The 27,009-nt window shown below is 36.4% G+C and overlaps 1 protein-coding gene across 3 annotated transcripts in view; it reads left to right on the top strand.

Moving 5' to 3' along the window:
- Window positions 1-241: 241 nt before the first annotated feature.
- The window catches only part of ATRNL1 (attractin like 1), a 579,923-nt gene continuing 553,155 nt past the window's right edge, over window positions 242-27,009 (top strand). For all 3 annotated transcript variants that reach the window (XM_081075162.1, XM_081075163.1, XM_081075164.1), the window contains exons 1-4: window positions 242-669; window positions 19,945-20,028; window positions 21,183-21,296; window positions 26,388-26,516. In XM_081075162.1, the coding sequence (XP_080931288.1) occupies window positions 383-669; window positions 19,945-20,028; window positions 21,183-21,296; window positions 26,388-26,516 (614 nt within the window). In that variant the 5' untranslated portion in view covers window positions 242-382. The remainder of the gene's footprint in view (window positions 670-19,944; window positions 20,029-21,182; window positions 21,297-26,387; window positions 26,517-27,009) is intronic.

Raw genomic sequence — 27,009 nt, 5'->3', positions numbered from 1 at the left:
GCGGGGCCGCGCGCGGGGTCCCCTCCTCTTCCCGCAGGTCCCCTCCCGCAAGTGGCCTCCAGAGCGCCCCGCGCAGCCTGCGCCGCCCGCTCCCCGCCTCCCGCGGCCCGGGACGCCGCGGCGGTGGGCTCGGCCCGCGGAGGACAAGGTCAGGAGACGCAGAGGCGATGCTCGCGTGCGACTGGAGGGAGCCTAGTGGAGGCGAACGCGGTTGGGACCTGTCCCTCCTGACCCGGGAGCCGGCCTGGGGCAGCCGCCGGTGAAGACGAGCAGAAGCAGCGGCGGCGGCGGGGGCACGGCTTTCTCCCGCCGGGTGTCCCCTTAGGAGCGTCCCTGTCCGCGCCCGCACGCACCGCCCAGGCGGGCAGGGGCGCGGGGCAAGATGGAGCCGGGGGGCCCGGCCCACACTGGCCCCCAGCCGCCGCCGGCCCCGGGGCTCTGGAGGGCTCGGCCGGCGGGCGGCGGGGGCGCCTCCTCCTGGCTGCTGGATGGGAACAACTGGCTCCTCTGCTATGGCTTCCTCTACCTGGCGCTCTACGCGCAGGTGTCCCAGTCCAAGCCGTGCGAGAGGACCGGCTCCTGTTTCTCCGGCCGCTGTATCAACTCCACCTGCTTCTGCGACCCGGGCTGGGTGGGGGACCAGTGCCAACACTGCCAGGGCAGGTTCAAGTAAGTGCCTTCGCCCGATCCCGAGCCTCAGCCCTGCCTCACACCCTTCGCGGTCTCACCCCTGCGGCGCGCTGCCCCCTCCAGCCCCGCAGCCTCCGGGACCCCCGGCCCGCGCGGACCCCGTGGACGCGAAGCCTTTCCCGATGATGCACATGTCCACACTCAGTTACGGTGCCAAACACCATTTTGTTAGGACACTAGTTTTTTTAATCAAAAATTATGCGAGTAACTCATGAAGTCCTTGCACATTGTGAAACATTCCCACAATACAGAAGTGTAAAGGTTAAAAGTTAGGATCCTCCAGTCCTCTCTCCGCTCCATCCTAGTCCTCTCTTTAGAGGTAACCACTGCTAACATTTGAGTTTATTTAGTAATAATAATGATTGTAAGTAGTTGATGATGGGCTTACGCGGTGCCAAACACTGTTCTAAGCGCCTTGCGGATTATCTCCTTTGTTTCTTACAACAACTTCATGATAATAGAATTATTATAGTGGATTTACAGAGAGAAATCGAGGCAATGAATTTGAGTAATTTGCCCAAAATTATACAATAGGGCCGATTCTTGATCACAAATCAGCCAGCTTAACTCGAGAAGGTTTACTTTCAGCCAATATACTATGTTGAATCTGCTGGGACAGTCTTGAATTGAGACATTCAAGAGTGACTCTGCGTTAGACGAAAGGATGAAATAGACGGGCTTTTTAATGTGGTGAAGATAATGGATTTCCCTAACTGGTTATTTCTCTATCAGCTGTTGGGTGGGAGCATCACTTTGAAGCTCCAGGCCCTAAGCAGTTTGCTTTCCAACCGTAAAGATGCTGTCGCCCTATTTATTGGTTGACGTTTATTGCATTCTTGCCTGATATCAAAAGAAATAGGTGAATGTAGGGAGCAGTAAGTGAGATAGTTGAGGCCATTCGGGTAGCTACCTGACAATTTGCAGGTAAGTCAATAAGTCAACCTTTTAGTCTCCTAGATACTTAAGATGACGTTTTCTGGCTGGTTTGTGGCTGAAATTACACTATGTGAATTACTAATATTGTCAGGATGATAGCAACATCTAAGTGAAACGTCTCTTAGGCTCTAAGGCAAAGGTAGGAACATGGTTCACCTTATTAATGTATTATAGGAAAATTTCCTGGGAGTTCTAAACACAGCATTTTTTTTTTTTTTTTTTTTTTTTACTTTTGCTGATTAAAACAATGCCCCTTAAAACTCATTGTAAAAATGTATTTTTTTAAAATGGCACTTTTTAATTTTAGGTAGATCCTACTTAATCAATTTACATCAGGTTTTTGGAAGTGAAAACTCAAAATGAAATTTTATGAAATTCGTTTGTAGCAATAGGTTAAAAATGTTTCCTAGCTTTACACTTTCAGAAATTAGTATAGTACTATAGTTTTTTTTAAATAATTTTTTAATTTGGGAGACGTGCTAATTAAAAGTTTCAAAAAGTGTTTCAATACCAGGAACAATTATCTTATTGAATTGTGCAGGAGAGATTTTGAACATATAAATTAGCAGCAACAATGGAAAAAAGCCACATCCATTTTTTACACCTTTTTATACATAAATAGGAAGATTGCCTGATTCATATGTAATTTAGGAATATTGGCCTTTGCATGGGTGGATTTGCTCCATTTGTCTAAGGACAAAAAATTGCTACAGTCCTGAGAAGCTCCTGTCTACATTTTATGGCAGTGGAACTTGTTAATCAGCTAAATCAGCAGCCTGTGACCTCACTAGTAGATGTCCCAGTTAGGGAAGATCACAGATCAAGTTAAAACTACCTTAAATAACATACATGGTTTTCATAAACATAATACATTAATAAGAGGAATAACTTTTTAAATATATAGTTAAATATCAATAAGCCCTGAACTAACATTAAACGTTCATCATCTCCTTGGAAGCTGTTATTTCCTATGATTTATAGTATTCTGTTGGTAAGTAGAATACATTTCATATCTCTGTGGAATGCAAGCTATTAATTAGAGTAAATATAACTGGTACAACTCTGTGTTTTGTTATGTATACTCTTAGGGGCAAAGAAAACGTGGTATTTAATGTTAAAGTGAAGAATCAATTTAGAAGAAAAGAATTCTTCCTGGTAAAGTACATGCTAGCTAGGAAAGATTTATTTGAGAATAATGGCTTGAAGTAATAACACAGTGGGAAAGACTTTAACTGGAAATTCTCACTTCATTAATTATCTTGAAAATCTTTTACTAAACTGGAGGACAGCAACCTAACAAACAGACATCAAAAATGATCAATCTTGGTAAGCAGGTGTCAAAATTAATTGGCTGGTTCCATGGTAACTTAGCTTTTTTTCTACCATGGGGATTTCACTAGGGAATAAGAGTGTTCCTCAAATGCTTCTTTAGAATGGAAGATTGATGATTGGGAGTAGAAATGCAGAAGCAAACGTTATATCAAAAGTGGTACTTCAGTTCTCTTAGCATTGATTCCAGTCTCCTATCTGTTTCCATTTGAAGAGCATAAAACATTCAGAATTATAAGCCGTTTCTGACATAGGTAAAACAAGATGAACACTGATCTTCGCTAAAGCTAGACTGAAAGATTTAGGACTGAGAATCAGAAAGGACAGTAACAATTTGAAATGTAATAATCAGGATGTGAAATATGCTAATTCAAATAGTATTTCCTTGAGTAGCTTAGCATAACAGGCTAGAAAATGTTTTGCTATAAACTGTTTGAATAAATGACATTCTCTTTTAGAAGCTAGTTTTTTAGTTATTTTTGCAGAGTAGTTGAGATTTGTATTTAAATAAATTTATAGTTTGTGTTCAGACCTGTATATTTTCTTGCTAATGTGAATTAGGAACCTATGACTTCTTTAGGTAAACAACCTAAACTAATGCTCTGAGATTGGAAAATATATTGTGAGTAATTTGTAAATGTAAATTTATTATTAAAACACATTTGTTGAACATTTTCCTAAAATCATCTTTTAAATCTTATTGTAGGTTCAATGTATATAGATTTTTTTTTAACCTCTTAGATATAGATACTGGATCTCACACATTTATAATGGAACTATTCTATTTCTAGTGACAGCTAAGTGACGATATATCAGGAATGAGGTTGCTATTGTAAACAAAAAGGGGCAGGGTTAAATGTGTAAATATTTTTCCTAAGCTACTATGAAAAAAAATGTGCGCGTATATACATACACACACATATCTGTCATCCTTTTTATTACTAGTAGTAGGGAAACTATCAGTAACTATGAAGTTAAGTTGAATGTTCCCTCTCCTCAGGTCATCCTTTTTTCAAACTAAGATTGTAATAGGCAATATATATCCATGGGTTCTTTTTATATTATTAAAACATATAATCACACAATAGAAATTTAAAATAATTTAAGTTAAGTCACTCTAAGATCCTAAATTGATAAAGTTACTTGTAGTAGCATGGTTTGCAAGACATGTATTTGCATCATTTGGTTCCTTTAGAGGATTATACTCATCCTCCTGTTTTTCTGCAGTGGTCTTTTAAAGTTCCTGGAAAGTGTCACATTCCTTTTGGCCTCAGGGTTTTTCACACATGCTGTTACAGGTCTCTAAACCTTCTTTCCTATCTGGTCTTTGCTTGGCTGATTACCAAATATCCTTCAAACCTTTGCTTGTGCTAGTATCTTTAAGAAGGTTTTTCTGCCTCCTCAGACCACATTACCCCTTATTACGTACTCTTATAGCACTAGTTTTCCTTTTTCAGTACTTTCAAAATGAATTATTTAATTGCAATTGTAATTTTTTTCTTTACTTTCAAGAGCTTTATTGAGATATAATTGATATGCAACAAACTGTACAATTTTAAAAAGTTTTGACATGTATGCACCCTGAGACTATTATCACCACAGTCGAGATTATAAAAATAGACATCACACCCAAAAATTCCACGTGTCCCTTGGTAATCCCTTTCTCTTCTGCCTGCTGCTTCTCCCTGTCCCCAGGCAACTACTGAGCTGCTTTCTGTCACTATAGATTTGTTGGCATTTTCTAGAATTTTATAGACGTGGACTTATGTGTTGTGTACTCCTTTTTGTCTGCCTTCTTTCACACTGCGTATTTATTTTGAGATTCATTAATGGTGCATCAGAAGTTTATTCTTTTTAATTCTTCAGTAGTATTCCAATGTACGGATGCACCACAATTTGTTTAGCATTCACCTGGTGACAGATATTTGGGGTGTTTCCAATTTTTCACTATTTTGTATGAAGCTACTGTGAACTTTTATGGAGAAGTCTTTGTATGGACATATACTTTCATTTCTCTTGGGTAAGTACCAGAGTGGAATGCTGGGTCATATGGTAGATATATGTTTCACTTATTAACAAACTGACAAACCGTTTTCCAAAGTAGTTGTATCATTTACACTCCCACCAGCTATGCATGTTCTAGTTTATTCACATTCTCACCGGTACTAGGCATGGCCAGTCTTTTAAATTTTAGTGGTTCTAATAGGTGTGTAGTGGTATCTCATTGTGGTTTTAATTGGCATTTCCCAAATCACTAACGATGTTGAGCATTCTGTCAGGTGCTTACCTACCATCTGTAAATCTTTGGTGAGGTTTCTGTTCAAATCTTTGGCACATTTTTCACACTGTTTTTTTTTTTTCTTATTGATTTTTATGAGTTCTTTACCTATTCTAGATACTATTTCTTTATCAGATATAACGTTTGGAAATATTTTCTCCCAGGCTGGGGCTTGTATTTCATTATCTTAACAGTGTTTTCCAAGAACAGAAGTTGTAAATTTGGTGTAAATTTATCAATTTATCATTTATCAGAAGTTGTAAATTTATCATTTTCCTGTTAAGGATTGTGCTTTTGGTGTTATATCTAAGAAAACTTTGCCTAAACCAAAGATTTTCTTTCACTTCTTTTTCCTAGAAGTTTTGTAGGTTTAGATTGTACATTTAGGTTTATAGTCCATTTTGAATTAATTTCTACCTATAATGAGAGGTGTGGACCTCAATTCATTGTGTTTGCATGTCGATATTAAAGTGTTGCTGGGCTATTTTTGAAAAGACTATTCTTTCTCTGCTAAAGTGGTTTTGTACCCTTGTTGAAACTAGTTGTTCATATATTTGTGTGTCTATTTCTGGACTCTTCTGTTTCATTGATCTCTTTGTCTATTTGTATGTCAAGACAAAAATATCTTGATTATTGTAGCTTTGTATGTCTTGAATTCAGGGAGTGTAATTTTGTTCTTTTTCAATTATTTTGTTCTTTTTCAATTATTTTGGCTACTCGGTGTCCTTTGCATTTTCATATGAATTTCGGAATCAGCTTGTTAATTTCTACAAAAAAGCCTACTGGGGTTTTATTTGGGATTGTGTTTAATCTGTAGATCAATCTGGGGGACAGTTGACACCATCAATATTGAGTTTTCTGAGCATGGTATATCTATTTAGGTCTTCTTTAAACTCTCAATAGTACTTTAAATATTTCAGTGAACAGGTCTTACAACTTTTTTTTTCAGATTTTCCCATAAGTATTTCATATTTTTTGATGCTGTTGTAAATGATAAGTATTTTTTAGTTTCAGTGTCTAATTTTTGCCATTATGTGGAAATACAACTGATTTTTGTGTGTTGATCTTGTATCCTTTAGTCTTGGTGAACTCACTTATCAGTTGTAGTAGATTTTTGTAGATTCCTTATGATTTTTTTATATAGATCTTTGTGTTGTCTGCAAATTAAGATCTCTCTACTCCCCCCCTTTTTTTTGCAATCTGGATGCCTTTTATTTATTTTTCTTGCCTTATTTCACTGGCTAGAAACTCCTTTACGATGATGTACACAGGTAATGAGAGTGGTCAGCTGCATCTTGTTCCTGATTTAGGGGGAATATATTTAATCTTTAACCTTTAAGTATGTTACCTGTAAATTTTTTTTGTAATTCCGTTTTATCACATTGAGGAAGTTCTCTTTTATTCCTAGTTTGCTGGGAGTTTTATTAGAGATGGATATTGCATATATTAAATACTTTTTCTGCACCTGTTTTTTCTGTATCATTTTTCTTTTAAAATGTGTTGATGTGATGTATTACATTGCTTGATTTTTTAGTGTTAAACCAACCTTACATTCCTGAGATGAACCTCATCTGATATATTTTTCTTTTTATATGTTATTTGGATTTAATTTATTAAAATATTAAAATTTTGTTTAGAATTTTTATATATAAGGTCATGAAAGATATTGGTCTGTACTTTTCTTGTAATGACTTTGTCCAGTTTTAGCGTCAGAGTAAAGCTAGCCTCATAGAATAAGCTGGTACCTTCTTGTTCAGTTTGCTGGAAGAGTTTGTGTAGAATTGGCATTATTTCTTTATTGCATGTTTGGTAGAATTCACCAGTGAATCCCTCAAGGCCTGGAGTTTTCTTTAACTTCAAATTCAATTTATTTAATAAAAATTCAATTTATTTAATATATATGTATAACTACAAGTTTATTTAATATGTGTAGGGCTATAGACTAGAATCTGTTAACATTTATTGGCCAGAATATTGTCCATCTTGATAAATATCCTTGTACATGTGAAAAGAACATATGTTATGCTGTTGATGGGAGTGTTCTATAAATTTCAATTAGGTCAAGTTGGTTGATAGTTTGTTCAAGTTTTCTAATACCTTTCTGATTTTCTGTCTGCTTCTGTCAGTTATTGAGAGAGCGGTATTGAAAGCTTCAATTATAACTTTGTATTTGTCTACTTCTTTCTGTAGTCTTATGTGTTTTTGCTTCATGTATTTTGAAGTGGTTATTAGATGGATTAATTTTTGTATTGTATCCTCCTGAAAACTGATCTCTTTTCATTATGAAATGACCACTAGTTGAAAAGACTATACTTTTTTTCATTGATATCTTTGCATCTTTGTTCAAAATCAATTAGATATTTCAATCTCTATATGTTTCTCGACTCTCTTCTACTCTATTGATCCATATGTCTATCCTTTTGGAAATCTGTCTCTTTTTTGACTACTGTATCTTTATAGTAAGTCTTGAAATTAGATAGTGAGATTCTTCTAACTCTTTTTATTTTTGAAGATTCATTTGGTTCTTCTAGTTCATGTGCTTTTCCACATAAATTTTAGATTCAGTCTGTCAATTTCTAAAAAAACATAATTCTTTTGGGATTTTGACTGAAGTTGTGTTGACTCGAGATCATTTTGGGAAGAATTGACATCTAGACAATATTGAGTTTTCGGGTCTATCAACATGATATATTTCTTCATTAGTTTAGGTTTTCATTGATTTCTTGCATCAGTGTTTTGTAGTTCTCAGATTCAGACCCCACATATATTCTGTTAGATTTTATGCCTAAGTAGTTTATATTCTTTGATGCTATTGTAATTGACAGTGTTTATTTCAGTTTCCATTTGTTCATTTTCATTATGTGGAAATAAAATTGATTTATGTACATTGACCTTGTATCCTGCCGTGTTGCTAACCCCACTCAGTTTCAGTTTAGCTTTTTTTGTAGATTCCTTGGGATTTTCACATAGACAATCATGTTTCCATGAAGAGGCGATTTTATTTCTTCCTTTCCAATATATGCCCTTTATTTTTCTTTTTGCTCTGTTGTACTGGCTGTGACCTTAAGCCTGATGTTGAATAAGAAAATAAGAGTGAATATCTTTGCCTTGTTCCCAGTACTAGGTAGAAAACATTCAGTCTTTAAATATTAAGCATCATGCCAGTTGTAGGCTTTTTTTGTAAATGCCCTTTATTACGTTAAGGAAGTCCCCTATTATTCGTAATTTTGAGAGTTTATCATGTGTCCATGTTGAATTTTAACACATTTCTTTCCTGTATCTATTGAGATAGTGATTTGTTTTTCTTTTCTTTAGTTTGTTGATATTGGTGAATTAAATTGACTGATTTTCAAATATTTAATCAGCCTTACATTCCTGGGATAAATTCTATTTTGTCACAATACATTATACTTTTTATATATTGGTAGATTTGATTTGTTAAATGTTTTGTTGAGGATTTTTATTTCTATATTCATGAGAGATACTGCTCTTAATTTTCTTTTCTTGTAATTTCTTTGGTTAACTTATAAAATGAGTTAGGAAGTGCTCTTCCCTCTTCTGTTTTCTGGAATAATTTATGTAGAATTGATATTACTTTTTTTTTAAATGTTTGGTAAAATCCATCAGTAGTGCCATCTGAGCCTGGAATTTTCTTTGTGGGAAGGCTTGCAACTATGAATTCAATTTCTGTAATAGATATATGGATATTCATTTTATCTATTTTTTTGAGTGAGTTTTGGTAGATTTTTGTCTTGTAGAGAATTGGTCTATTTCATCTAAGTTTTTAAATTTATGGGCATAAAATTATTGTAATATTTCCTTATTATCCTTATAAAGTCTGTGGGTTGTTAGTGATATTTCTTCTTCCATTTCTGATATTGGTAGTTTATGTTTTCTTTCTTTTTTCTTGGTTAATCTGGCTAGACATTTATTAATGTTATTGTCCTTTTCAAGGAGTATGTGTTTGGTTTCCTTGATTCCTGCTGTTTATTCTTCTGTTGTTGTTTTCAGTTGCATTGATTGCTGCTTCCTTTGGTTTTGATTTGCTTTTCTTAATCTAGTTTCTTAAGATGAAAAGTTTAGATTGTTAATTTGAGATGATTCTTCCATTCTCTAGTTAGGAAAATGAGGGGTGCTGAGTATGCTGTCATTTGCTTAGTGCAAGGCAGAGATGGAGTACCCCACAGTCTCTGCAGCTGCCGCACCCCAAGTGAAGAGGGGCAGGGGTGCTACCTCTTTGCTGATATGATACTTGCTTAGTAACAGCCAGGGATGGTTGAAGGGACTACCTGCACATTCTTCCCCAGTGGGCACAGGGAGATGCTTATTATCTTTATAGGTAAAATATAAGCATTTAGAAAATAGAAGCACTGTGTAAATTAGAAACTTCCAAGTCGATTCTCTATGTCTCATAGAAAAATAGAAAATGGAGCATTTGCCGTGTTTTGATGTATTAAGTTTAATCCAGGCTTCATTTGTACTTTTTGACAATATAATTGTGCTGATAGTGAATCTTTCTAGAAAATAAAATTTATTATTCTATTTTATGTAAGAAAATGTTAATACCATTAAAGCTAACATTTCAAAACTTAAATTATGAGTTGAGAGGAGAAGTAGTATAATGTGGTGGAAAAAAACTTTTATACACACACACACACACATTACCTTTTTTATTGCTGATGAAAATCTTGTGAAGTAGATATCGTTATTCTCATTTTATTGTAAGGTAAGAGAATGAAAGACCTTTAGCAATTATTTATGGAAAGTATGATTGTTACTAAGTGACAAATGAGTTGCTAAAACATTTCTGTCTGGCCCTTTTTCTATATCAAGCCACCTTTTATTTTACTCTTCAGTAAGAAGTTTCTCCTTTATTATAAACTCAAAAAATCTCATGATTTTCAGATAGCATAGGAGTAACTTAATGAGTTTTGGTACCAAACTGATAGAAATAGGTTTGAGATCTGTTTCTGCCAGTGTACCATGAACGTTACATGGATTTGTTTGCTGCTTTACTGAACACGTGATATGTTCTATCTCGTTATATTTTAAAAGCAGTCTTGTGAAATAAGTACCATTGTTATAACTATTTTATACACAAGGAAACTGAGGCTGAGGGAGGTTGCGTAACATACCCATTACGTGAGGAAGCTGACATTCTTGTAGCTCTTCTAAAGTTTTGCTTTTTACTTTCATTTTCTCAGTCATGTTTTTTTCATTCTTCAGTGAAGAGAGAATATTCTAGAGCTCTTACTTGTCCTTTACAAAGTTAGTATGAATGGGTGCATTTTACAGTACACAAAGATACCAAAAGAGAAGTCTGAGCTTATCTATCAAACAATTCTATGTGATGTAGCAATATTTTATTTTTCTCCAAGCTTGTTGCTTATTTGAATACATAGTATAATGGGAGTTTTTAATGTCAGGTGCCTGGATGGACTGGGAGTGGTTGGTACATCCCCAAATTTGTATATAAAAATGATGTAGATGAATTTTCCTAGGTAGGAGGGTATAGCTTTTATACGACTCTCAGCATTGATCTCAGATCTCAAAATGGTAAGAATCACTGTATTATAGGAATGAAACCCAAATAATGGTCACTATATATGTATAGTTTTAAAAAATATTGGCTCAGGGGGACTGTCAGAGGGGGATGCAGAATGCACTGTGAAGGGAACAAGAAGAAATGCAGCTCAGCACAGTGTGTAAAGCAATCATGTACGATGTGCAGAGAGGAAGGACATGAATGCCAGTGAATGGAATCCGGAAGTCCTCGTCATCCATTTTGTTTAAAAGGAATCAGTAAACTGCTAAGTAATATTTTAATTAAAAACACTGTTTTAAAAAAACGACTGCCATGTGCGGATGGCTTACAAAGGCAGTCCTGCCTCAAGACCTTCCCTGAGCCGATGTTCCTTATAGCCTGGCTATGCTGGTGCTAAACCGTATTCTTTGATAAACAGGCTTTATTTTCAGAGATGCTGTAGTATTAAAACTATTGAATTTTCTCATTTTTATAATGTCTTAATCAAATTTTGTATTCATAGCCAGGATAGAGGACAGCACTTGAATTGACTAAATTTTAGTTCTGTTTAAAGTTTGTGCTGGTTTTCCTGCGTTTTGTCGTGGTCACTCCTGTTCTAAGCAGCCCATTTGATCAGGGGCTCCAGATTGGACAATTTAAGCTAGGTGAGAGGTTGGCAAGGCATATGGGCATGTGGCAGGCATCTAGACAGAGATTGGTAAATGTTTCCTGTAAAGGACCAGAGAGTATTTTAGGCTTTGCAGGCCAGGTGGTCTGTTCTCAGCTCTGTTCTTGTAGCACATTAGCACTCTTAGGCAGATGTAAGCTAATGGGTGTAGCTGTGTTCCAGTAAAACTTCACTTGCACAGACAGGCTACAGCCCAATCATTTATGGGGCCGTGGTCTCAATGAACATGTCAATATGGCTCTCAATTCAAGAACAGGAGTGCCACAAAATTAAGTTAATTGTTTGAAACTTAGAATGCATTGTAGAAGCAACAGTAGAACTAGTACTTATGGAAGAAGCCTACTTTACCTTTTAGGTAGCTGAACTATATGCCATCTAATTTCTGAAGATCACTACCTGGTGGAAGGGTATTAGGGTATTAGGAGTAAGAAGGGAAGAAAAGAATGAAAACTAGGTGTTTGTGATCAGAGTGTACGACTTCTGAATTTTAGGAGAGGAGCAGTTCCAGACTGTGAAGGTGTACAGAGCCTGTACTGGGAGTGTTTTGCTCAAGTGGCGTGGAAGTGAAGGTTGTCAGTGGAAGAAGAGGTCCAGCGACTACAAAGGGAGAATTGCTTTTATTGTGGATGTGGCAGGAGCTTTGCCCCCTACTCTTGTCTCTTGGTGGTGAGAAAGAATTTCCCATCCCTTTTATCTTGGTTTGTGTGAGCCCCCCAAGTTTCTAATAGAGGAAATGACAACTTTGCAGTAAATGGAGGCAGGTAGGGGCTTTGGGGTAGGAATGGGGATGAAGGGTTGAGAAGGAATTCAGGGGCTGTGATGAATAGAGATTTTTTTAAAGTTTTTGTCATTGTGCCCCTGGAGTTGAAGAGGATGGGGACAGAGTGAGTGGTTCCATGTACTCCTGTTGTGTAGCCTAGGTAGGGAAGCTTCACGGTTTCTTCACATCACCTCTTCTACGTGGAAGATAGGGCTATAGGAGTAGCTCTATCTACTCCTTCTACATAAACCTTCTTGAGTTTGTTTCTTCGGAGGGGGGAAGATACATTTTAAACCAAAAGTAAGGAGTTGAGAAACATAGGACAGGAGTAGGTCTGTTGGAGAAAGCGCGGTGGTAGAGAAATAGGGGCGTTTTGGGAAAGAAACCCCAGTGGCAGTAGAGAGAAGAAGCAATTTCTTCCTATGCAGTTTGGGAGGTGTATGTATTCCCTACTGGGGAGATGGATTATATTGTAGGTGATATTTGTAGAGCAGGACTGCCTGCTCATAAATTTCCTGATAACAAGAGTTATGTCTGCATGACTGTGTATTCAGGTGCTTTTTGAATATGTTATGCTGCTATTCTTGGGTCATAGAAGTAGAAACAGAAGTTGCTGTGTACGGTCAGGGAACAAATCAGAATTTTAAAAACTATCAAGTCCCTGAGGCTCTAAACTGTTGTCACACAGTCTTAATTTGTGTCTGATAATTTGTATCATTAGGTTTAGCTCTGATTTTGGAAGTTTTTACGATTTAAATTAGCAATATTTTGATTTCAAGAGTTTCTTGCAACTGTGAGTTAGAAACTTAGGGAGAAGGATTCCTTAATGGACCTCACTGATAAGTCTATACCAGGCTTAGATCCAGAGGAAACTTTTATACAGGATTCCCTCTTGGATTGCCTTGCGTTTTGAAGGAATGGAAGTAAGAATGACTTTGATGTTGTGAAATAAAATTTCTAAGTCTATATTCATATTCTCTATTTGTTGAGACATCATTTTCCTGATTTGCTTTAGCTCTTTAGTGTATTTAAAATAATTGATACAGTCTATCTAGCAAATCCAATGTCTGTTTCCTCAGGGACAGTTTCTGTTAACTTCAGTGAATAGACCATGCTTCTTAGTTTCTTTGCATTCTTTGTAATTTTTTGTTGGAGACTGGACACTTGATTATTTTAATGTGATAATTCTAAAAATCAGATTCTTCCCCCACCTCTGGGTTCATTTTTATTGCTTAGAGAGGTTGCTTATGTGGGTTGTAGTTGTGTATTTGTTAAGTGACTTTTCTAAACTATTTTTGTAATGACTGTATTCGTTGTTGTGTGTGTGTGGTCTCTAAAGTCTTTGTTCCTTTAGCTTGTGGTCACATAGTGTTTCAACATGGATTTCCTGGAATGCCTGGAGCCTAGAGAAAATAAAAAACCCTCCCAGTCTTTGCAGATTGACTTTGTTCGGCAATCCTTCAGTGCCTAGCTATGTTGTTTAGGACCCTGCCTTAGCCATTACTTCCTTCTTTCTCTCGGTCTAAAAATTTGTCAGAGGTGAAAGTGTCGAGTCTCCTCAGATCTTTTCTGAGCATGTAGTCTGCCCTGGGCATGCAGGTGGCTTCCCACATTTCCCAGGCTCATGCACTAGATCGCTTTGCAATGTTCTAATTCTTCAATGAATTCATTCTGCAGATTTTCCTCCCTGGTTCTTGGTGTATCTATTGTTTGTGTCTACTCTAATTTTTTGCCTCCGGCTGCAGGGGTTTCATACTTGCCTTTCGTTGTTTTTGAGGAATGCATTCTGTCTAGCTGCTTTTTCTCCCTGAAGGGGTTTCATGTGAGGAGTGGGATGATTTTCATACCGTGTCAGCAAATGATTTTGTGAATTTAATCCAAAATTTAGGGAAATTTCAGTTGCTCAGAGGATGAGTACAATTACATTTATGGGTTCTCTATTTGAACTAATCTGAAGAACTGTCAAATTCATCTCCTCCATTCTTATAACCACTGTCCTATGGATTACCCTGTATGGTCTTATCTTTAGACGTTCCCTATTGATCCACTGAGTGACTTGCAGTTTCCTAAATATACCATGCCATATAATGATCATTCAAGTCTTTATATAGACTTCTTCAGGAACACTGCTGTATGGTATTCTTTTTTTATATACTACACACACACACACACACACACAGCAGATTCAATTTGGTAAATTTTGTTTAGGGTTTTTATATGAGGGATATTTGTAATTTCCATTTTTTCTTGTATTGGTTTTGTCAAGTTAGTTGTACTTTTAAAGTAGTTTTTGCATTTCATTTAAAATGTCAATTCAATTGATAGGAAGTTGTTCTTAATGTCCTATTCATTCTGTATCAGCAGGAATGGTGTCCCTCTTTTCCTTTTTGATAATGGTAGTTCATACTTTTTTCTTGCTGGTTTTGCTAGGGGGTTATTAATTTTACTAGTTTTTAGAAAGCCAACTTTTAATTGTGTTAACATTCTTTATTATATGACTGTTCTCTATTTCAGATATTTCTGTTCTTTATTATTCCCTCTCATACTTTCTTGTGGCTTAATTACTGTTATTTTTCTAGCTTCATGAGCTGTAATCTTGGATAATTGATTGTCAACTTTCTAATATACACATTTAGAACTATACATTTCTCTCTGAACACTGGTTTAGGTTTGTCTCATAAATTTTGATGTGTTGTGGTTTTGGTATGCAATTAAAAATATTTTCTAATAGCCCTTGTCACTTAAAAGCTTTGCTTAATTTTCAAATATTTGAAGATCTTTTAATTTATCTTTTTTGTTTGTTCACTGTATATGGGGCTGTCACTGATTGTATGGCTTTTGGATGCAAGATTACTGCAGCCAATTTCGATTGATTGATGGTATTTATTTAATTCAATTCTGCTGTTACTTGTTGCCATCATTTAAGAACAAGTATTCATTTAAAGAGGGTGGGAATTTATTTTTCTCACTGTCAAGCCTGGCTTCTCAAAGACTTTTGCAGGCCCACAGTGTTCAAAAAAATCTGGGGGAGTCAGGGTCCTTAGGGCACCCACCCAGATGACACCCTCCTAGGTGTCAGGGTTTCACTTTCTTTTAGGGGCACCATCTGTAGCACCGAAGTCTTGGCAGGCTGTGAATTAAACTTTTTATGTAATTCTGCTCCTCTCATAGTCTGGTCCTGGGCATGTTTTTCAGCTTGGTTTACCTTCTGGCTTCAGGAGTAGTCTCTTTCAATGTTACAGAGGCCGGTGGCTTTTACACTGTATCTAAATTTACTGGTTGGCCGATTGAGTCTTATAGGGTGTTGATGAAAGCTGTTCCTGGGGAAGTGTCTCACTACAGGCACTCCTGCGGTTTTCTTCCTTTAGCATATCAATGGCTTTTAATAGCAGCCAAAGCCTTCCACACTCCTTATAATTGCCCTTGCTACTGTGTTCCTCAAGTACTAGAGGTACTGCGTAAGCCTGTTGCTTTAGTCAGTGCATCACCTCCGCTGGTATCCCATCTCAGTTCCCCATGAGTGGAAGTCTTCGTCTTGTGATGCTGTGGCAAGTCATGGTGGATTACCACTCCGTCTGCCACGCTCAATGTGGCTGCTCTTGCCATCTGGTTAGTGAGAGAGCCAACCCCAGAACCCCATCCTGAAGTCCTCGTTCCTGGTACTAATTGCTGGTTTGGTCATCCTCCCCTCCACCACCCTGAAGCAGGTCCTGAGACAAGAACTGAGCACATGGACCTTACTGGGATCCTCTCCCTGACTTGGGAGATGCAGGGGGCACTGACAGAAGTGATATAGAGAAGAGAGGGAGCCAAGATGAGGTGTGTTGTCAAGTCAGCTACCACAGTGGGCGACTGGAGTTTAATTCCACAGGGAAATGCTGGGGGTGGGGGATGTACTTCTGTCTTATCCCAGCAAAGAGCTAAGGAAGCTTGGGATATTTACTCTCTAACCCAAATCATGCATTGGCTAAGGGCTGTCCCTGGGAGGGTATGGAGTCACAGGCACTTTCTGCCCACCACACGCACAGGAAGGGGGGTTCCAGCAGCCCGAGGGGAGTCCTTTGCAAAGATGCAGGTGCTGGCCTGAGGAATCAGGCTGGAGTGTATGGAAATAGGTAAGGGGGTTTGAGGGGATAGGGGTGTAGTTCTAACACTGCCGGCCACCACAGAAGTATGTCTATTTTCAACTACGCAAGATAATAGCAAATTACTTTCTTAAGTTGTCGTAATGATTTATTCCTATGAGAATTCTTTTTCTCCACATCCTTGCTAATACTTTATCAATCAGTCTTTAAAATTTTGGCCATTTTGTTGGGTGCATAGTGGTATGTTGTTGTGATTTTATTTTGCATATCCTTGATTATTATAATTGATTGGTTTGGGTCCAATCAGGAAAGAGAAGCACACAATAATTTTAATGGGAAGAGTTTTAACGTAAAGAATTATTGAGTGTAATAAGGATTGGAGTAATGGGAAATTGGCTCTGAAGTAAAGAGGACTCTGCAAAACAGCAATAGTCATGTAAGGAGCAAGCACAACTCCCCTTCTGGCTGAGATGCAGCCCTTAAATCCCAGCCCTTGCCTCCTGGCCTGAGATCCAGGCCTTGTTGGGAGGGCCAGGATGTGGCAGAAAAGTTGCTGTAATGCTGTGCTGATGGGACTTTCTTGACATCTGCCCTTTGGAAGTTGCCATGGTTACCTTATAGGATGCTGGGGAAAGCTATTCCTGTGGCAGTGTTTCACTGGAGCCGCTCTGATGCGAAATTGCCTGAGGGGAAGTATGGGGCGAAGCTGTGAGTGGCCAGTGCGGATGTCTGGTACCTGGTACCGTAGGAGCCTAGTGCTGGCGAAGCCAACAAGCTGCCGGAGCTTGTTGAGTAAGTGCGTTGGAACCCGGAAGCGAAGCTTTTCTCCTGCAGTCTTCTCCAGTGCTGACAAAGCATGCTGGCTTACCATCAGGCATCTGGCAGAGACAGTATTTAAAAGACCCAGACCTACAGAGTAGGCAAATATTGGGAATTCTGAGGTGAGAGGCAGTGGATCACTGGCACGGTCTGCCCTTGGATTACTTAGCTTCTAAACGTATATGAGCTCCCCAACAACCAAACCACACTATGTTTCTACCTAAGAAGATAAGCTTATTCCAGGTGAAGAAGTTCTCACACTTTGTCCCAAATGAAGAGACACACAGTTCCAAGAGTCATGTGCCCGTCACTGGTTATATTAATTAATCTTCATATTCAGTTATGGTCACACGGAATATTCCATTATCTGAAGTCTAAATGTTAACTTGCAATAACTCGCATATAAAGTAAAAACGTGTAGGGGAAGATATACTTGTAACAAGCAAATAGAAACTATGTAAAGCTGTTATGTTCCTTGTTTCTATAATTTGTTACAAGGCGGTAATTGATGTCTTTGCTTTTGTCCTTCTACTCCCCATTCTGTAGTTCCTTGTCCTCATCTAGAAGCTCAGCTCCTTCGAGTTTTCCCTGGTGGAGAAACCCAAGCCCAGCGGGCTGCATCCTCAGTCATCCTGCTGTAGTTTGGATATTTTTATGGACTTCTCTTCTGGATCTCTCATCCTGTTGTGTCCATTCAATTCTTAATTTTGATTATGGTAGTTTTCAGTATTAGAGTTTTCATTTTTTTTTTTCCAAAATGCTCTTACTTTTTAAATTTTTCAATTAACCACCAAAATGTAAAATCTTGTCTTTCTGCGCTCAGTAAAGCCTATTTGTTTCATAGGACACATCTGGTAATCTCCATAACTGGAATATCTTCAGGTCTCTCCCTGTTGTCTGTTGGTTCTTATTTTGTTGTTTGGTATCTTCATATGCCTAATTATTTTTGATCATGCTAGACATTTTATTTGAATATTGGTAGAAATGATTTGAGATCTAGGATAATGTTATCTTCCTTTAGAGAGTATTTTTGTATTTCCTGTTAGGAGCCTTCACATTCTGGCAGTTCTGGTATCACCTTAAGCCAGATGGAAATGGTGGGATTTTCTGCCACCTGGATGACGCATAGTTAGGCTGCAGCCCACATCAGGGCTGGTTTACTTCTGGTGTAGCCTTAACCTAATTGCAAGTCATTGTCTCCCAATTCAAAGTGCCAGGTTGTTTATTTGAGCCCCTACCTTTTGTGAGTCATTACCTCCAACTTGTGTCCCCCTCGCTCCCTGAGACTGCCAAAAGCTCTCTCAGCCTTTTGGCAGTGTCCTCTAAAGACAGATCTCTCCAGAACAAAAGTAGTTCTGAATGTCTGGCTCCTCTTAAAGGATCTTGGAGCTTGGGTCTTGGCTTGGTAGGTCTTACCATTTTGTTACTTATAAACTGCTTTTAAGATTTTAAAATTGTTCCTTAGCTTTTTAAGTTATGTTCAGTGGGAGGTTTGTCTGAATTACGTCATCTGGTATTATTGGAAGTGAAAAATCAGGACAAGTTAATTAATTTGCTATTTAAACTGTGCTGCTGTTTTCTCATCTGTAATAATATATTAATAACTACTGACTATCTCATAAGGTTTTTGAGATTTATAAATGATGTCATCACATTATAGTAGTACCTGATACCTAGAAAATACTCAATTTATTATCTCATTAATTTGAGAACTTTGGAATTTGTCTGTTGTTCTTCAAAACTTTTCAAGTATGAATTAACCACTTTGTTGCCCAAAGTAATAGGCAAGGATTATGAAAGATTTATAATAAACGTTCATATTGACTGACCTTTCTGTCAACCCTGATTTAGGTAGATGATAACTTTTTTCCTAATGTTTTTAAGACTCTATTAATATAAGGAAAATTTAATTTTATCTAAAACCAGATAATGATCCTGATATCTGTGTGTGTCTATATACACATATGTATGCATGTATCCGTGTGTGGTATATGTGATTATGTAAAGATGGATGAACCCTGGTGTGTGTGTGTGTGCGCATATATAAATACATGAAGACTAAATGGGAAGCTATTGTAATTGTTTAAAATATGGTCTTTCGTTGGTAAAATAATTGGGCTGGAGCTAAGGAGAACAAAATGAAATGGAATTGGGATCCGTTTTAAATATTTTTAAATTCTGAAAATCAGAAGTTTTTCTAATTATCATTTTTTTTTATGTTTAAAATAGAAGATAATTATAAAACCTTCAATTTACCCTATTTTGAAAATTGATTGAATTCTTAGACTAGGTATAAAGTAGACAAGAGGAAATGACAATAAAAATAAGTAGACAAACTTAGTACATCTGATGACGGCTTACTTTCGCAGTCCTGGTGCATGCATGAAAAACAACCAACTATAGCTAACAGTGTAACTCTGGAAGTGGTAAGCATGTATACTATTGCTGTATTCCACAGATCGGCACCTTTTAAAGTGTGTTTGATTTTCCTCCTTTTTCCTCCACCTAATTTTTGTGCAGAGGAACTTTAACTTAATCTATTTTGCATCAACATTCAACCCATCAATATAATATTCAATCTTTCAGTGCATTTTCCCACTATGTAAAATGAAACAGTCATGATACATCAAGGTTTACAGAAATGCAAAATAAATTTCTTTTGAGGTAAGGAGACATACATGGCAATTTGAAAGTTTTCTTAAGTTTTAAATAAATTCTCCTTTCTGGAAATTGCTATGCCCCATTCCTTTGGTTTGATGTCTTTTTAATTTTCTTGTGTTACTATATATCTTAAAGTTACTTTAAGGTGATTATTTTTATGATTTTGTTTTTTAGGTTAACAGAACCTTCTGGATATTTAACAGATGGTCCAATTAACTATAAGTATAAAACTAAGTGTACATGGCTAATTGAAGGCTAGTAAGTATACAATTTGGGTTAAATTATTTTATTCTGAAATGATAAAGAAGGAGGTCATATCAATATTAAAGCATTAAAATATAACACTTTTATATAACATAGTTTATTCAATTGCTTCTTATTAGAAGCTTCTTATTAGAAGCAATTGAATGTTTTATTCACAATATTTTTTATAGGATTACAACTTTTAAATATCATGTTTAATATAAATTACCTTGTCACTTGTGATAACAGTTTAATTTTTACATATATTTTATTTTTAAGTTATACTTGTGTGGCATGAAATCAAGTAAGCATTTTTGGCTCATTTTAAACATCTTGTTATGGAATTTGAAGACTCCATAAAGTATAAAAACATTCCCTACTGAATTATGCCACTGGTTTATACTACTCAGCATGTTAATTCTAAGTGTATTTAAAAAAGACCTTTTTGTAGAAGAGAGAGTTAATTATCCTTTTAAAAGTATTTTTTCAGTAATGAGGACTTGAGACTGAATTTGTCTATTTAAACCTATTGTGAATGGTTCATAAATGAATTGATATGAATTAGTTTTCAACCATTTTATGATTTTTTAAGAGTGTATTGGGAAAATGCTTTTTTTGGGGGGGATATGTAAAAATTTTTTTTTAACTTAAAAGTTATAAATTCCCTGTGCTCCTTCGGTTTCATTTTTTTTATTTGTAAATAGTGTATCACATTGAGACCCTTCAATTAAAATGTGAAGACCTCGTTAGAGCCTTAGGTAGGGTTGTGGAGAAATAAGAATGCTCGCTTCTTGCGTGTTCGGTTTTAAAACTCAACTTTAGGTACAATTTGCAATAAAATCCAACCATAGTAAGTGTATAGTTCAATTAAGTTTCAGCAATGTATACAATCTCTGTAACCTCTGCCTGAATCAAAACATAGAACATTTCCTGTTGACTAAATTTTTAGAAAATGACGATATATACATATGGCCCATTAATAGATTTTTAAGCTACAGGTCATTTTTACAAATTAGATATGACTGCTTCTAAATCTTTTACACTGGTGACGTAAGGAGTTAAAGCAAAATTGTTTGTACAGAGGTTTTTAATAAAATTCTCTGTCTGAAATTTTTTCAGACTGATTTGCATATTACACGCTAATTTAAAAATATTTTAATCTTTTTCAGTCCAAACGCAGTATTAAGATTAAGATTCAATCATTTTGCTACAGAATGCAGTTGGGATCATATGTATGTTTACGATGGAGACTCAATATATGCACCTTTAATAGCTGTACTTAGGTGAGTAATTATATTTAATTGATGAACTTATAATTGTAGGAAAGTAACTGTATAATTTATTAATTTTAAGTATATACTGATCTGTACTACCAAAAAGTTTGTGGAGAGTATGATGGCTAAATTTCAAACGTAGTTGTAATACTATTTTGAATACCGTGACTGTCAACTTAAATAAATATATATATATATAATGTAAATATTGATATAGCAAAGATAAAGAATTACTGTATCAGAAATGTAGATTTCTTAATAAATATCCTTTATTCTTGCCATATATAGCTTATTCTTTTAAAGTGATTTGAATGTTTTCAGAACTGTTTGGATAGGTTAATGTGAGTTCTAGATGACAAAGAAATAAATAGACAGTTATCTATATATTTTATTACTGTCTTTTTATTTTAGTGAAATGATAAAACTTTATATGTCTAGAAAAGGTTAAGTTACGCTTCATGTAATAGTTTAATAAAGAGGGTGTGTATCAGTTCTCAAAATTTGAGAGCTTTGGTTGCTTCAAAATTTTTATTGTTAGTCAGGCAGTCAGACAATTTTAAAATTACACCATCTTCAGTATCAATTTAAATATGTTTTTATGTATGTATGTACAAACTATAGAATGTTTTGTGAACAGGAGAAAATATATTAGACATAGGAAAAATTTTGACCATGTAGTGTGGATTTTGTGTATAATTTAACTAATGTGATTGTTGATGAGAGTGACATTAATCCTTACTTTTGTTAGTTATACAGTATCTCTTATATGTTCAGTCATTGTTACAAATTTAAACACAGATAAAAGTTTAATGTTCCCTTCAAAATTTATTTTATTTTTAATTTTTACTTTTTATGTTGCAAATATTCTGTTTATTAGGAATGTGAACTATGATTTTTTTGGACAAACATGTAAGGATGTGTATTTCCAAATTACTATTTCAAAATGACTCCTTGGAAGCTTAGACACTTTTTCTGTGATATTGATATTGCTCAAAATACTTTTAGAACTTAGTTTTTGAGTTGTTTGAAAATTATATGAAGGGTAGCCACGAATTGCTCTTCATCTAAGGACAATAGATATAAAATGGAGTAAGAGCCTTGTGAAAAGTTACATTGTAAGGTAGATAAGATCCTGGGTTCATACGTTTGTTTTCAGCAATTTAGATGTCACTCTGCTCTCATTGCTCTTGTTTTTAACCACACTGCTGACTGATCATCATTTAGATGTGTGCCTTTTCACTTGTTTTTCTAGCAGTTGAAATGACTTTGCATTAATGAATAGTGGTCCATTACCACTGTTACCAACTCTTTCTTGACACTAAAGGAATCTTTTGTAAGATAATTAGCAGGATGAGGTTTATTTAGTATGTGACTGTGAAGATGGAAACAGTGACTTTTCATTAGCAGGTGTTCCTATTAGGTATCCCGTGGGAGCTGGAAAACTCAAGTTTATTGACTGTCCATTTGATGCTAAGCACTGTGGTAGGCAGTTTAAATGTCATTGAATCCTTACAAGGATCTTGTGGAAGAATTACTATTATCCCCATTTTTTATAGCTGAGAAAATTGAGACTTAGGGAAATTAAGTTTTACATGTAATAGATAGTAGAGCCAGGATTAGGACTTGACAGTCTCGTGACTTAAAAGGTAAACTGTTTGTATTTCACTTTGCTGAGAACTTAGAATCTAATTGTACAAATTATTCCAGTAGTATAAGTATTTGCTAGTTAACAAACTTTTAATTTTTTTATTTTTAATTAAAGTTGATTGAGGTGACAATGGTTAGTAAAATTACATAGGTTTCAAGTGTACAATTCTATAATACATGATCTATACATCACACTGTGTGCTCACCACCCAGAGTCAGTTCTCCTTCTATTACCATATATTTGATCCCGTTTATCCTCATCTACCACTTTTGATCACCTACTCAATTCCAGAGACCATCATAAGTCTGGAGGATGTAAAAAGGAATAAGATATAGGCCACTGCAGTGACTTCAAATACCAACGACCTGGAGTTGGGCCAAACTTCATAGGTTAAGTACACAGCCCTTCATAAAACTATCCTTAGTTCACACACCAGCTGCAAGGTCAGGGGTCCCAGGCTGCTTGCACTTCTGACAAGCTGGCTACAAATTTAGGAGTTCCAACTACCCCCTCAGGTTCAATAATTTGTTGGGATGACTCACAAAACTTAGGAAAGCACTGTACTTATTATAATTTATAAAGTGTAAAAATCAGAACCAGTCAAATGAAGAGACACATAGGGAGAGGTCTGGGAGGATCATAAACAAAAATTCTGTGTTTTCAGGACGTGTTCCCCTCCCAGCACATTAATGTGTATCACCATCCAGGAAGCTCACCTGACCTACAGGTGTGCAGAGGTTTTATGGGGGTTTCATTATGGAGGCGTGATTGATTGGATCCTTGGCAACAAGGCCAAACTCAATCTCCAGCCCCTCTCTGCTCTAGAAGTCACATTAATTTCTTGTCAAAGCCCCAAGCCTTTAAATTCTATGGTTGGTCTTTCTGCTGTGGCCAGCTCCTTTCCTGAGTCACCTCATAGCTTACATTGTCTAGCAGCCCACCATGGGTCCTCATTACCATAAACTGTCAGGGCCCACCATGAATAGTAGAGATATGCCTATCACTTGGGAAATCCTGAGGATTTGAGGCTGTGTCACTACATAGGAGTTAGGCACTGGTGGCAGCATGTTAACAGACTTTTAAAACAGCACAATAAGTAATATAATCAAGTTTTGAAAGACTGCTATATGACTTCAGAAGAAGTGACTAATTCTTCATGGTGAATTTCATCCTGAGTAGTAGAATGATAGGCAAAGTCAGGGGACCGGATAGGATATTCTTGGTAGAGAAAAACATATGTACAAAGGCGTAATCACACCAAAAGACATTGTATGTGGGGATAATAGTAAGCAGTTATGAGTAACTTGATCATAGGAAATGTGAAGGAATAGGTAGGAGCCAGATTACTGAATCGACAGCAATCAGTACTATCTACTGAATGCTCGTTCTATGCCAGGCAATGTGCAAGAGTTCTTTTTGTGCATTACGTCATTTCAGCCTCACAATAACCCTCTCCTTAGGTATTACTGTTGCCATTTTATAAATGGCGAATTGAGGCACAGAGAGATTCTGAGAGTGGTCCAAGTTTGCCTCGCTAGTAAGTGATGGACTCAGAATATGAGCTCAGGTTTTGTGATCCCTCAATAGCGATAGTGTTGTTTTCTTGTGTACCACACTAAATTAATTGGACTTTATTATATAGGCAAGGTATGTTAGAATGTGGAGAGTGGATTGGATTGGAGAAGTGCTATTTTTTAAATTGTGTGTTGGATAGTCATGTGCTAAACATGATGTTTGTAAAATCTTCTGTAGTAATAATTTGAGCCGTAGAAAGACATTATATTCCTATAGGAAGTGCCTCGGAACACTAGCTATCCACAATCAACTGAATCCGAATTCAGGTATTGAGGTGATTCACACCCACACTGCAGTGCAGTCCCCTGGAGGCCTGTCTTTTATTAGTTCACTTTTACTCCGACTCTTCGGCGGTCCCAGGTCAAAGTGAGGGCCCTGGCTTCCACTTTTTGTTTTCCTAGCTCTGTAATACAGCCTAGTTTCTCAGCGCTTCAGACCTCACCTCCAACTTTGCAATCATAAAATGCCCTTGAGGAGAAAGGGCCCCAGTGTCTGGGCTCACCATCTTTTTAGTTTTCCAGTGCCTTAGAGCAGATTTGTTTGTTTTTATAAACTTTGTCATTTTTCTAGTTGACGTCAGTGGCAGGGTTGGTTGGTCCAAATTGCTTGGTGTATTATGCAAGAAGTGGAAACCATTTTGCATGTAATGCTTTTAACATACTTATAAACAAACAACCAGGCAAACAAATCTATTCTTTTAATTTGTGTTAGAAAGATTAACTTTGTTATAAAGATGTGGGAATATTATTTTTAGCAATGGATTCATTTTGATATAATCTCACTACAATGAAAATACATATGTGTAACTAAGACTGTTGTTATAGAATTTGAATTCTATAATTAGTCTTTTGTTCCTTCACAAACATAAGCCAGTAGGTGTAATAATAATTATTAAAGCATCAAGAGTTGATTACTTTTCAATTTGTTTGCTTTTGAGACTATGTTTGGAAAATAAATTATTTGACTATAATATTTTTTGTTCTGTCAAATATGATTTGAATGAGGGAATTCAGTTCCTGATGGTGCCTCAAGATAAGTTTTACAGTGTCTGAACGAATTGACTATTTTGAGTAGTGTATTTGTTGTTAGCAGCTTCTTTCTCATATTGTATGTTTTCACAGATTTAGAGAGGGTAGTTTGAAATAAGTAAATGAAGATATGTAATTTCCCCCCTTGAACAAGTAGCCTTAAAAAGGGAGAAGTACCAGTTATTAACTTACAACTCTTGCTTTTGCACATTTACATCCCCCCAACAAAGTTAGTTTTCTTTTGTGTGCATATGGACTTAAGTTGAGAGTGTCTTTTGGAATAGTCCTATGTTAGTATAATTTGTATAAGAATGCAAAATTTTAAAGAAATATAAAAAGTATATATTTTTAGATGACCTGAAACACCTAGGTTAGTGTATTGGAAGTGTACAACTGTAACAGAATGTCACTGTAGTCACTTAGCAGGTGCGAAATGTTCCTTCTGGCTTCATCGGAATTAGCAACTAGTGGCAAAAAGTAAAGCTACAAGGTCAGAGTAGCAAGATGGCTGTAAGTGAAGGTCTATAAGAGTTAAGTAAGAGACCACCCTATAGTATTAGGAGAGAATGGATACCAGCACAAAAGGGAGAAATGCGACAGTAAGTCTAAATGGTGAGAAGAAAAAAAGAGAGTGGTGGCATGAAAGTAGACGTTAGTCTGTTGACAGCAGTGGTAGAGCTAATTGCATGAGAAATGGACAGGACCTTGTTTCAGATTTATTCTCCTTCTACTTGCTTAATGCAATGTAGATACTTAGTGATCATGAGAAGAACATTTTTGAGTTAAATGTTATGTGATTAATAGTCATATGTATATTAATATACATAACGTTCAATTTTGCTCTTACAGTGGTTTGATAGTTCCCGAAATAAGAGGAAATGAAACTGTGCCGGAAGTTGTTACAACATCTGGCTATGCTCTCTTACATTTTTTTAGTGATGCTGCCTATAATCTAACTGGTTTCAACATTTTTTATTCGTAAGTATTTTTAAAATTTTCATATTGTAATGATTCTTATAGTTTGACTTGGCAGAGTTTACTATTTGTTTTTGTAAATGTCTTACATATGAGGAGCAGGCTAGAAACTAGTGTGTTAAATTACAAAATATACAGGATCTCTTCCTAAGTGACAAAATCTTAACAACATGCCTCAAATACTGCCTAAGCTTGTATTAGGATACATTCTAAGTCTCAGGACGTTATGCTAGCACGTTAATTTTGGTTAAAAATTATGAAATTTAAAATGGTTTGTTGGTAAATGGTTAAGTAAACAAATATGAACTAGTGTAATTTCACTCGTAGCGACAGGTGTGTGGGATTATTACAGGGAGTCAGTCACTTGCCTTTCTGTGCTCCAAGGGATCCTACTCCTAATTTGAAGAGAGGTATGGGAGCTAAGTTTTCATACTCCTTCCATATTCCATAGACTGTACTGGAGGCCCTGTATGTATTATGTTCTTTCATTCTCATC

This window comes from Rhinolophus hipposideros (assembly GCF_964194185.1).
Source record: "Rhinolophus hipposideros genome assembly, chromosome: 15".
In the NCBI taxonomy this organism is placed as follows: domain Eukaryota; kingdom Metazoa; phylum Chordata; class Mammalia; order Chiroptera; family Rhinolophidae; genus Rhinolophus; species Rhinolophus hipposideros.
Note: the sequence above shows the minus strand (reverse complement) of the source record. Positions and strands in the feature narration are given on the sequence as shown.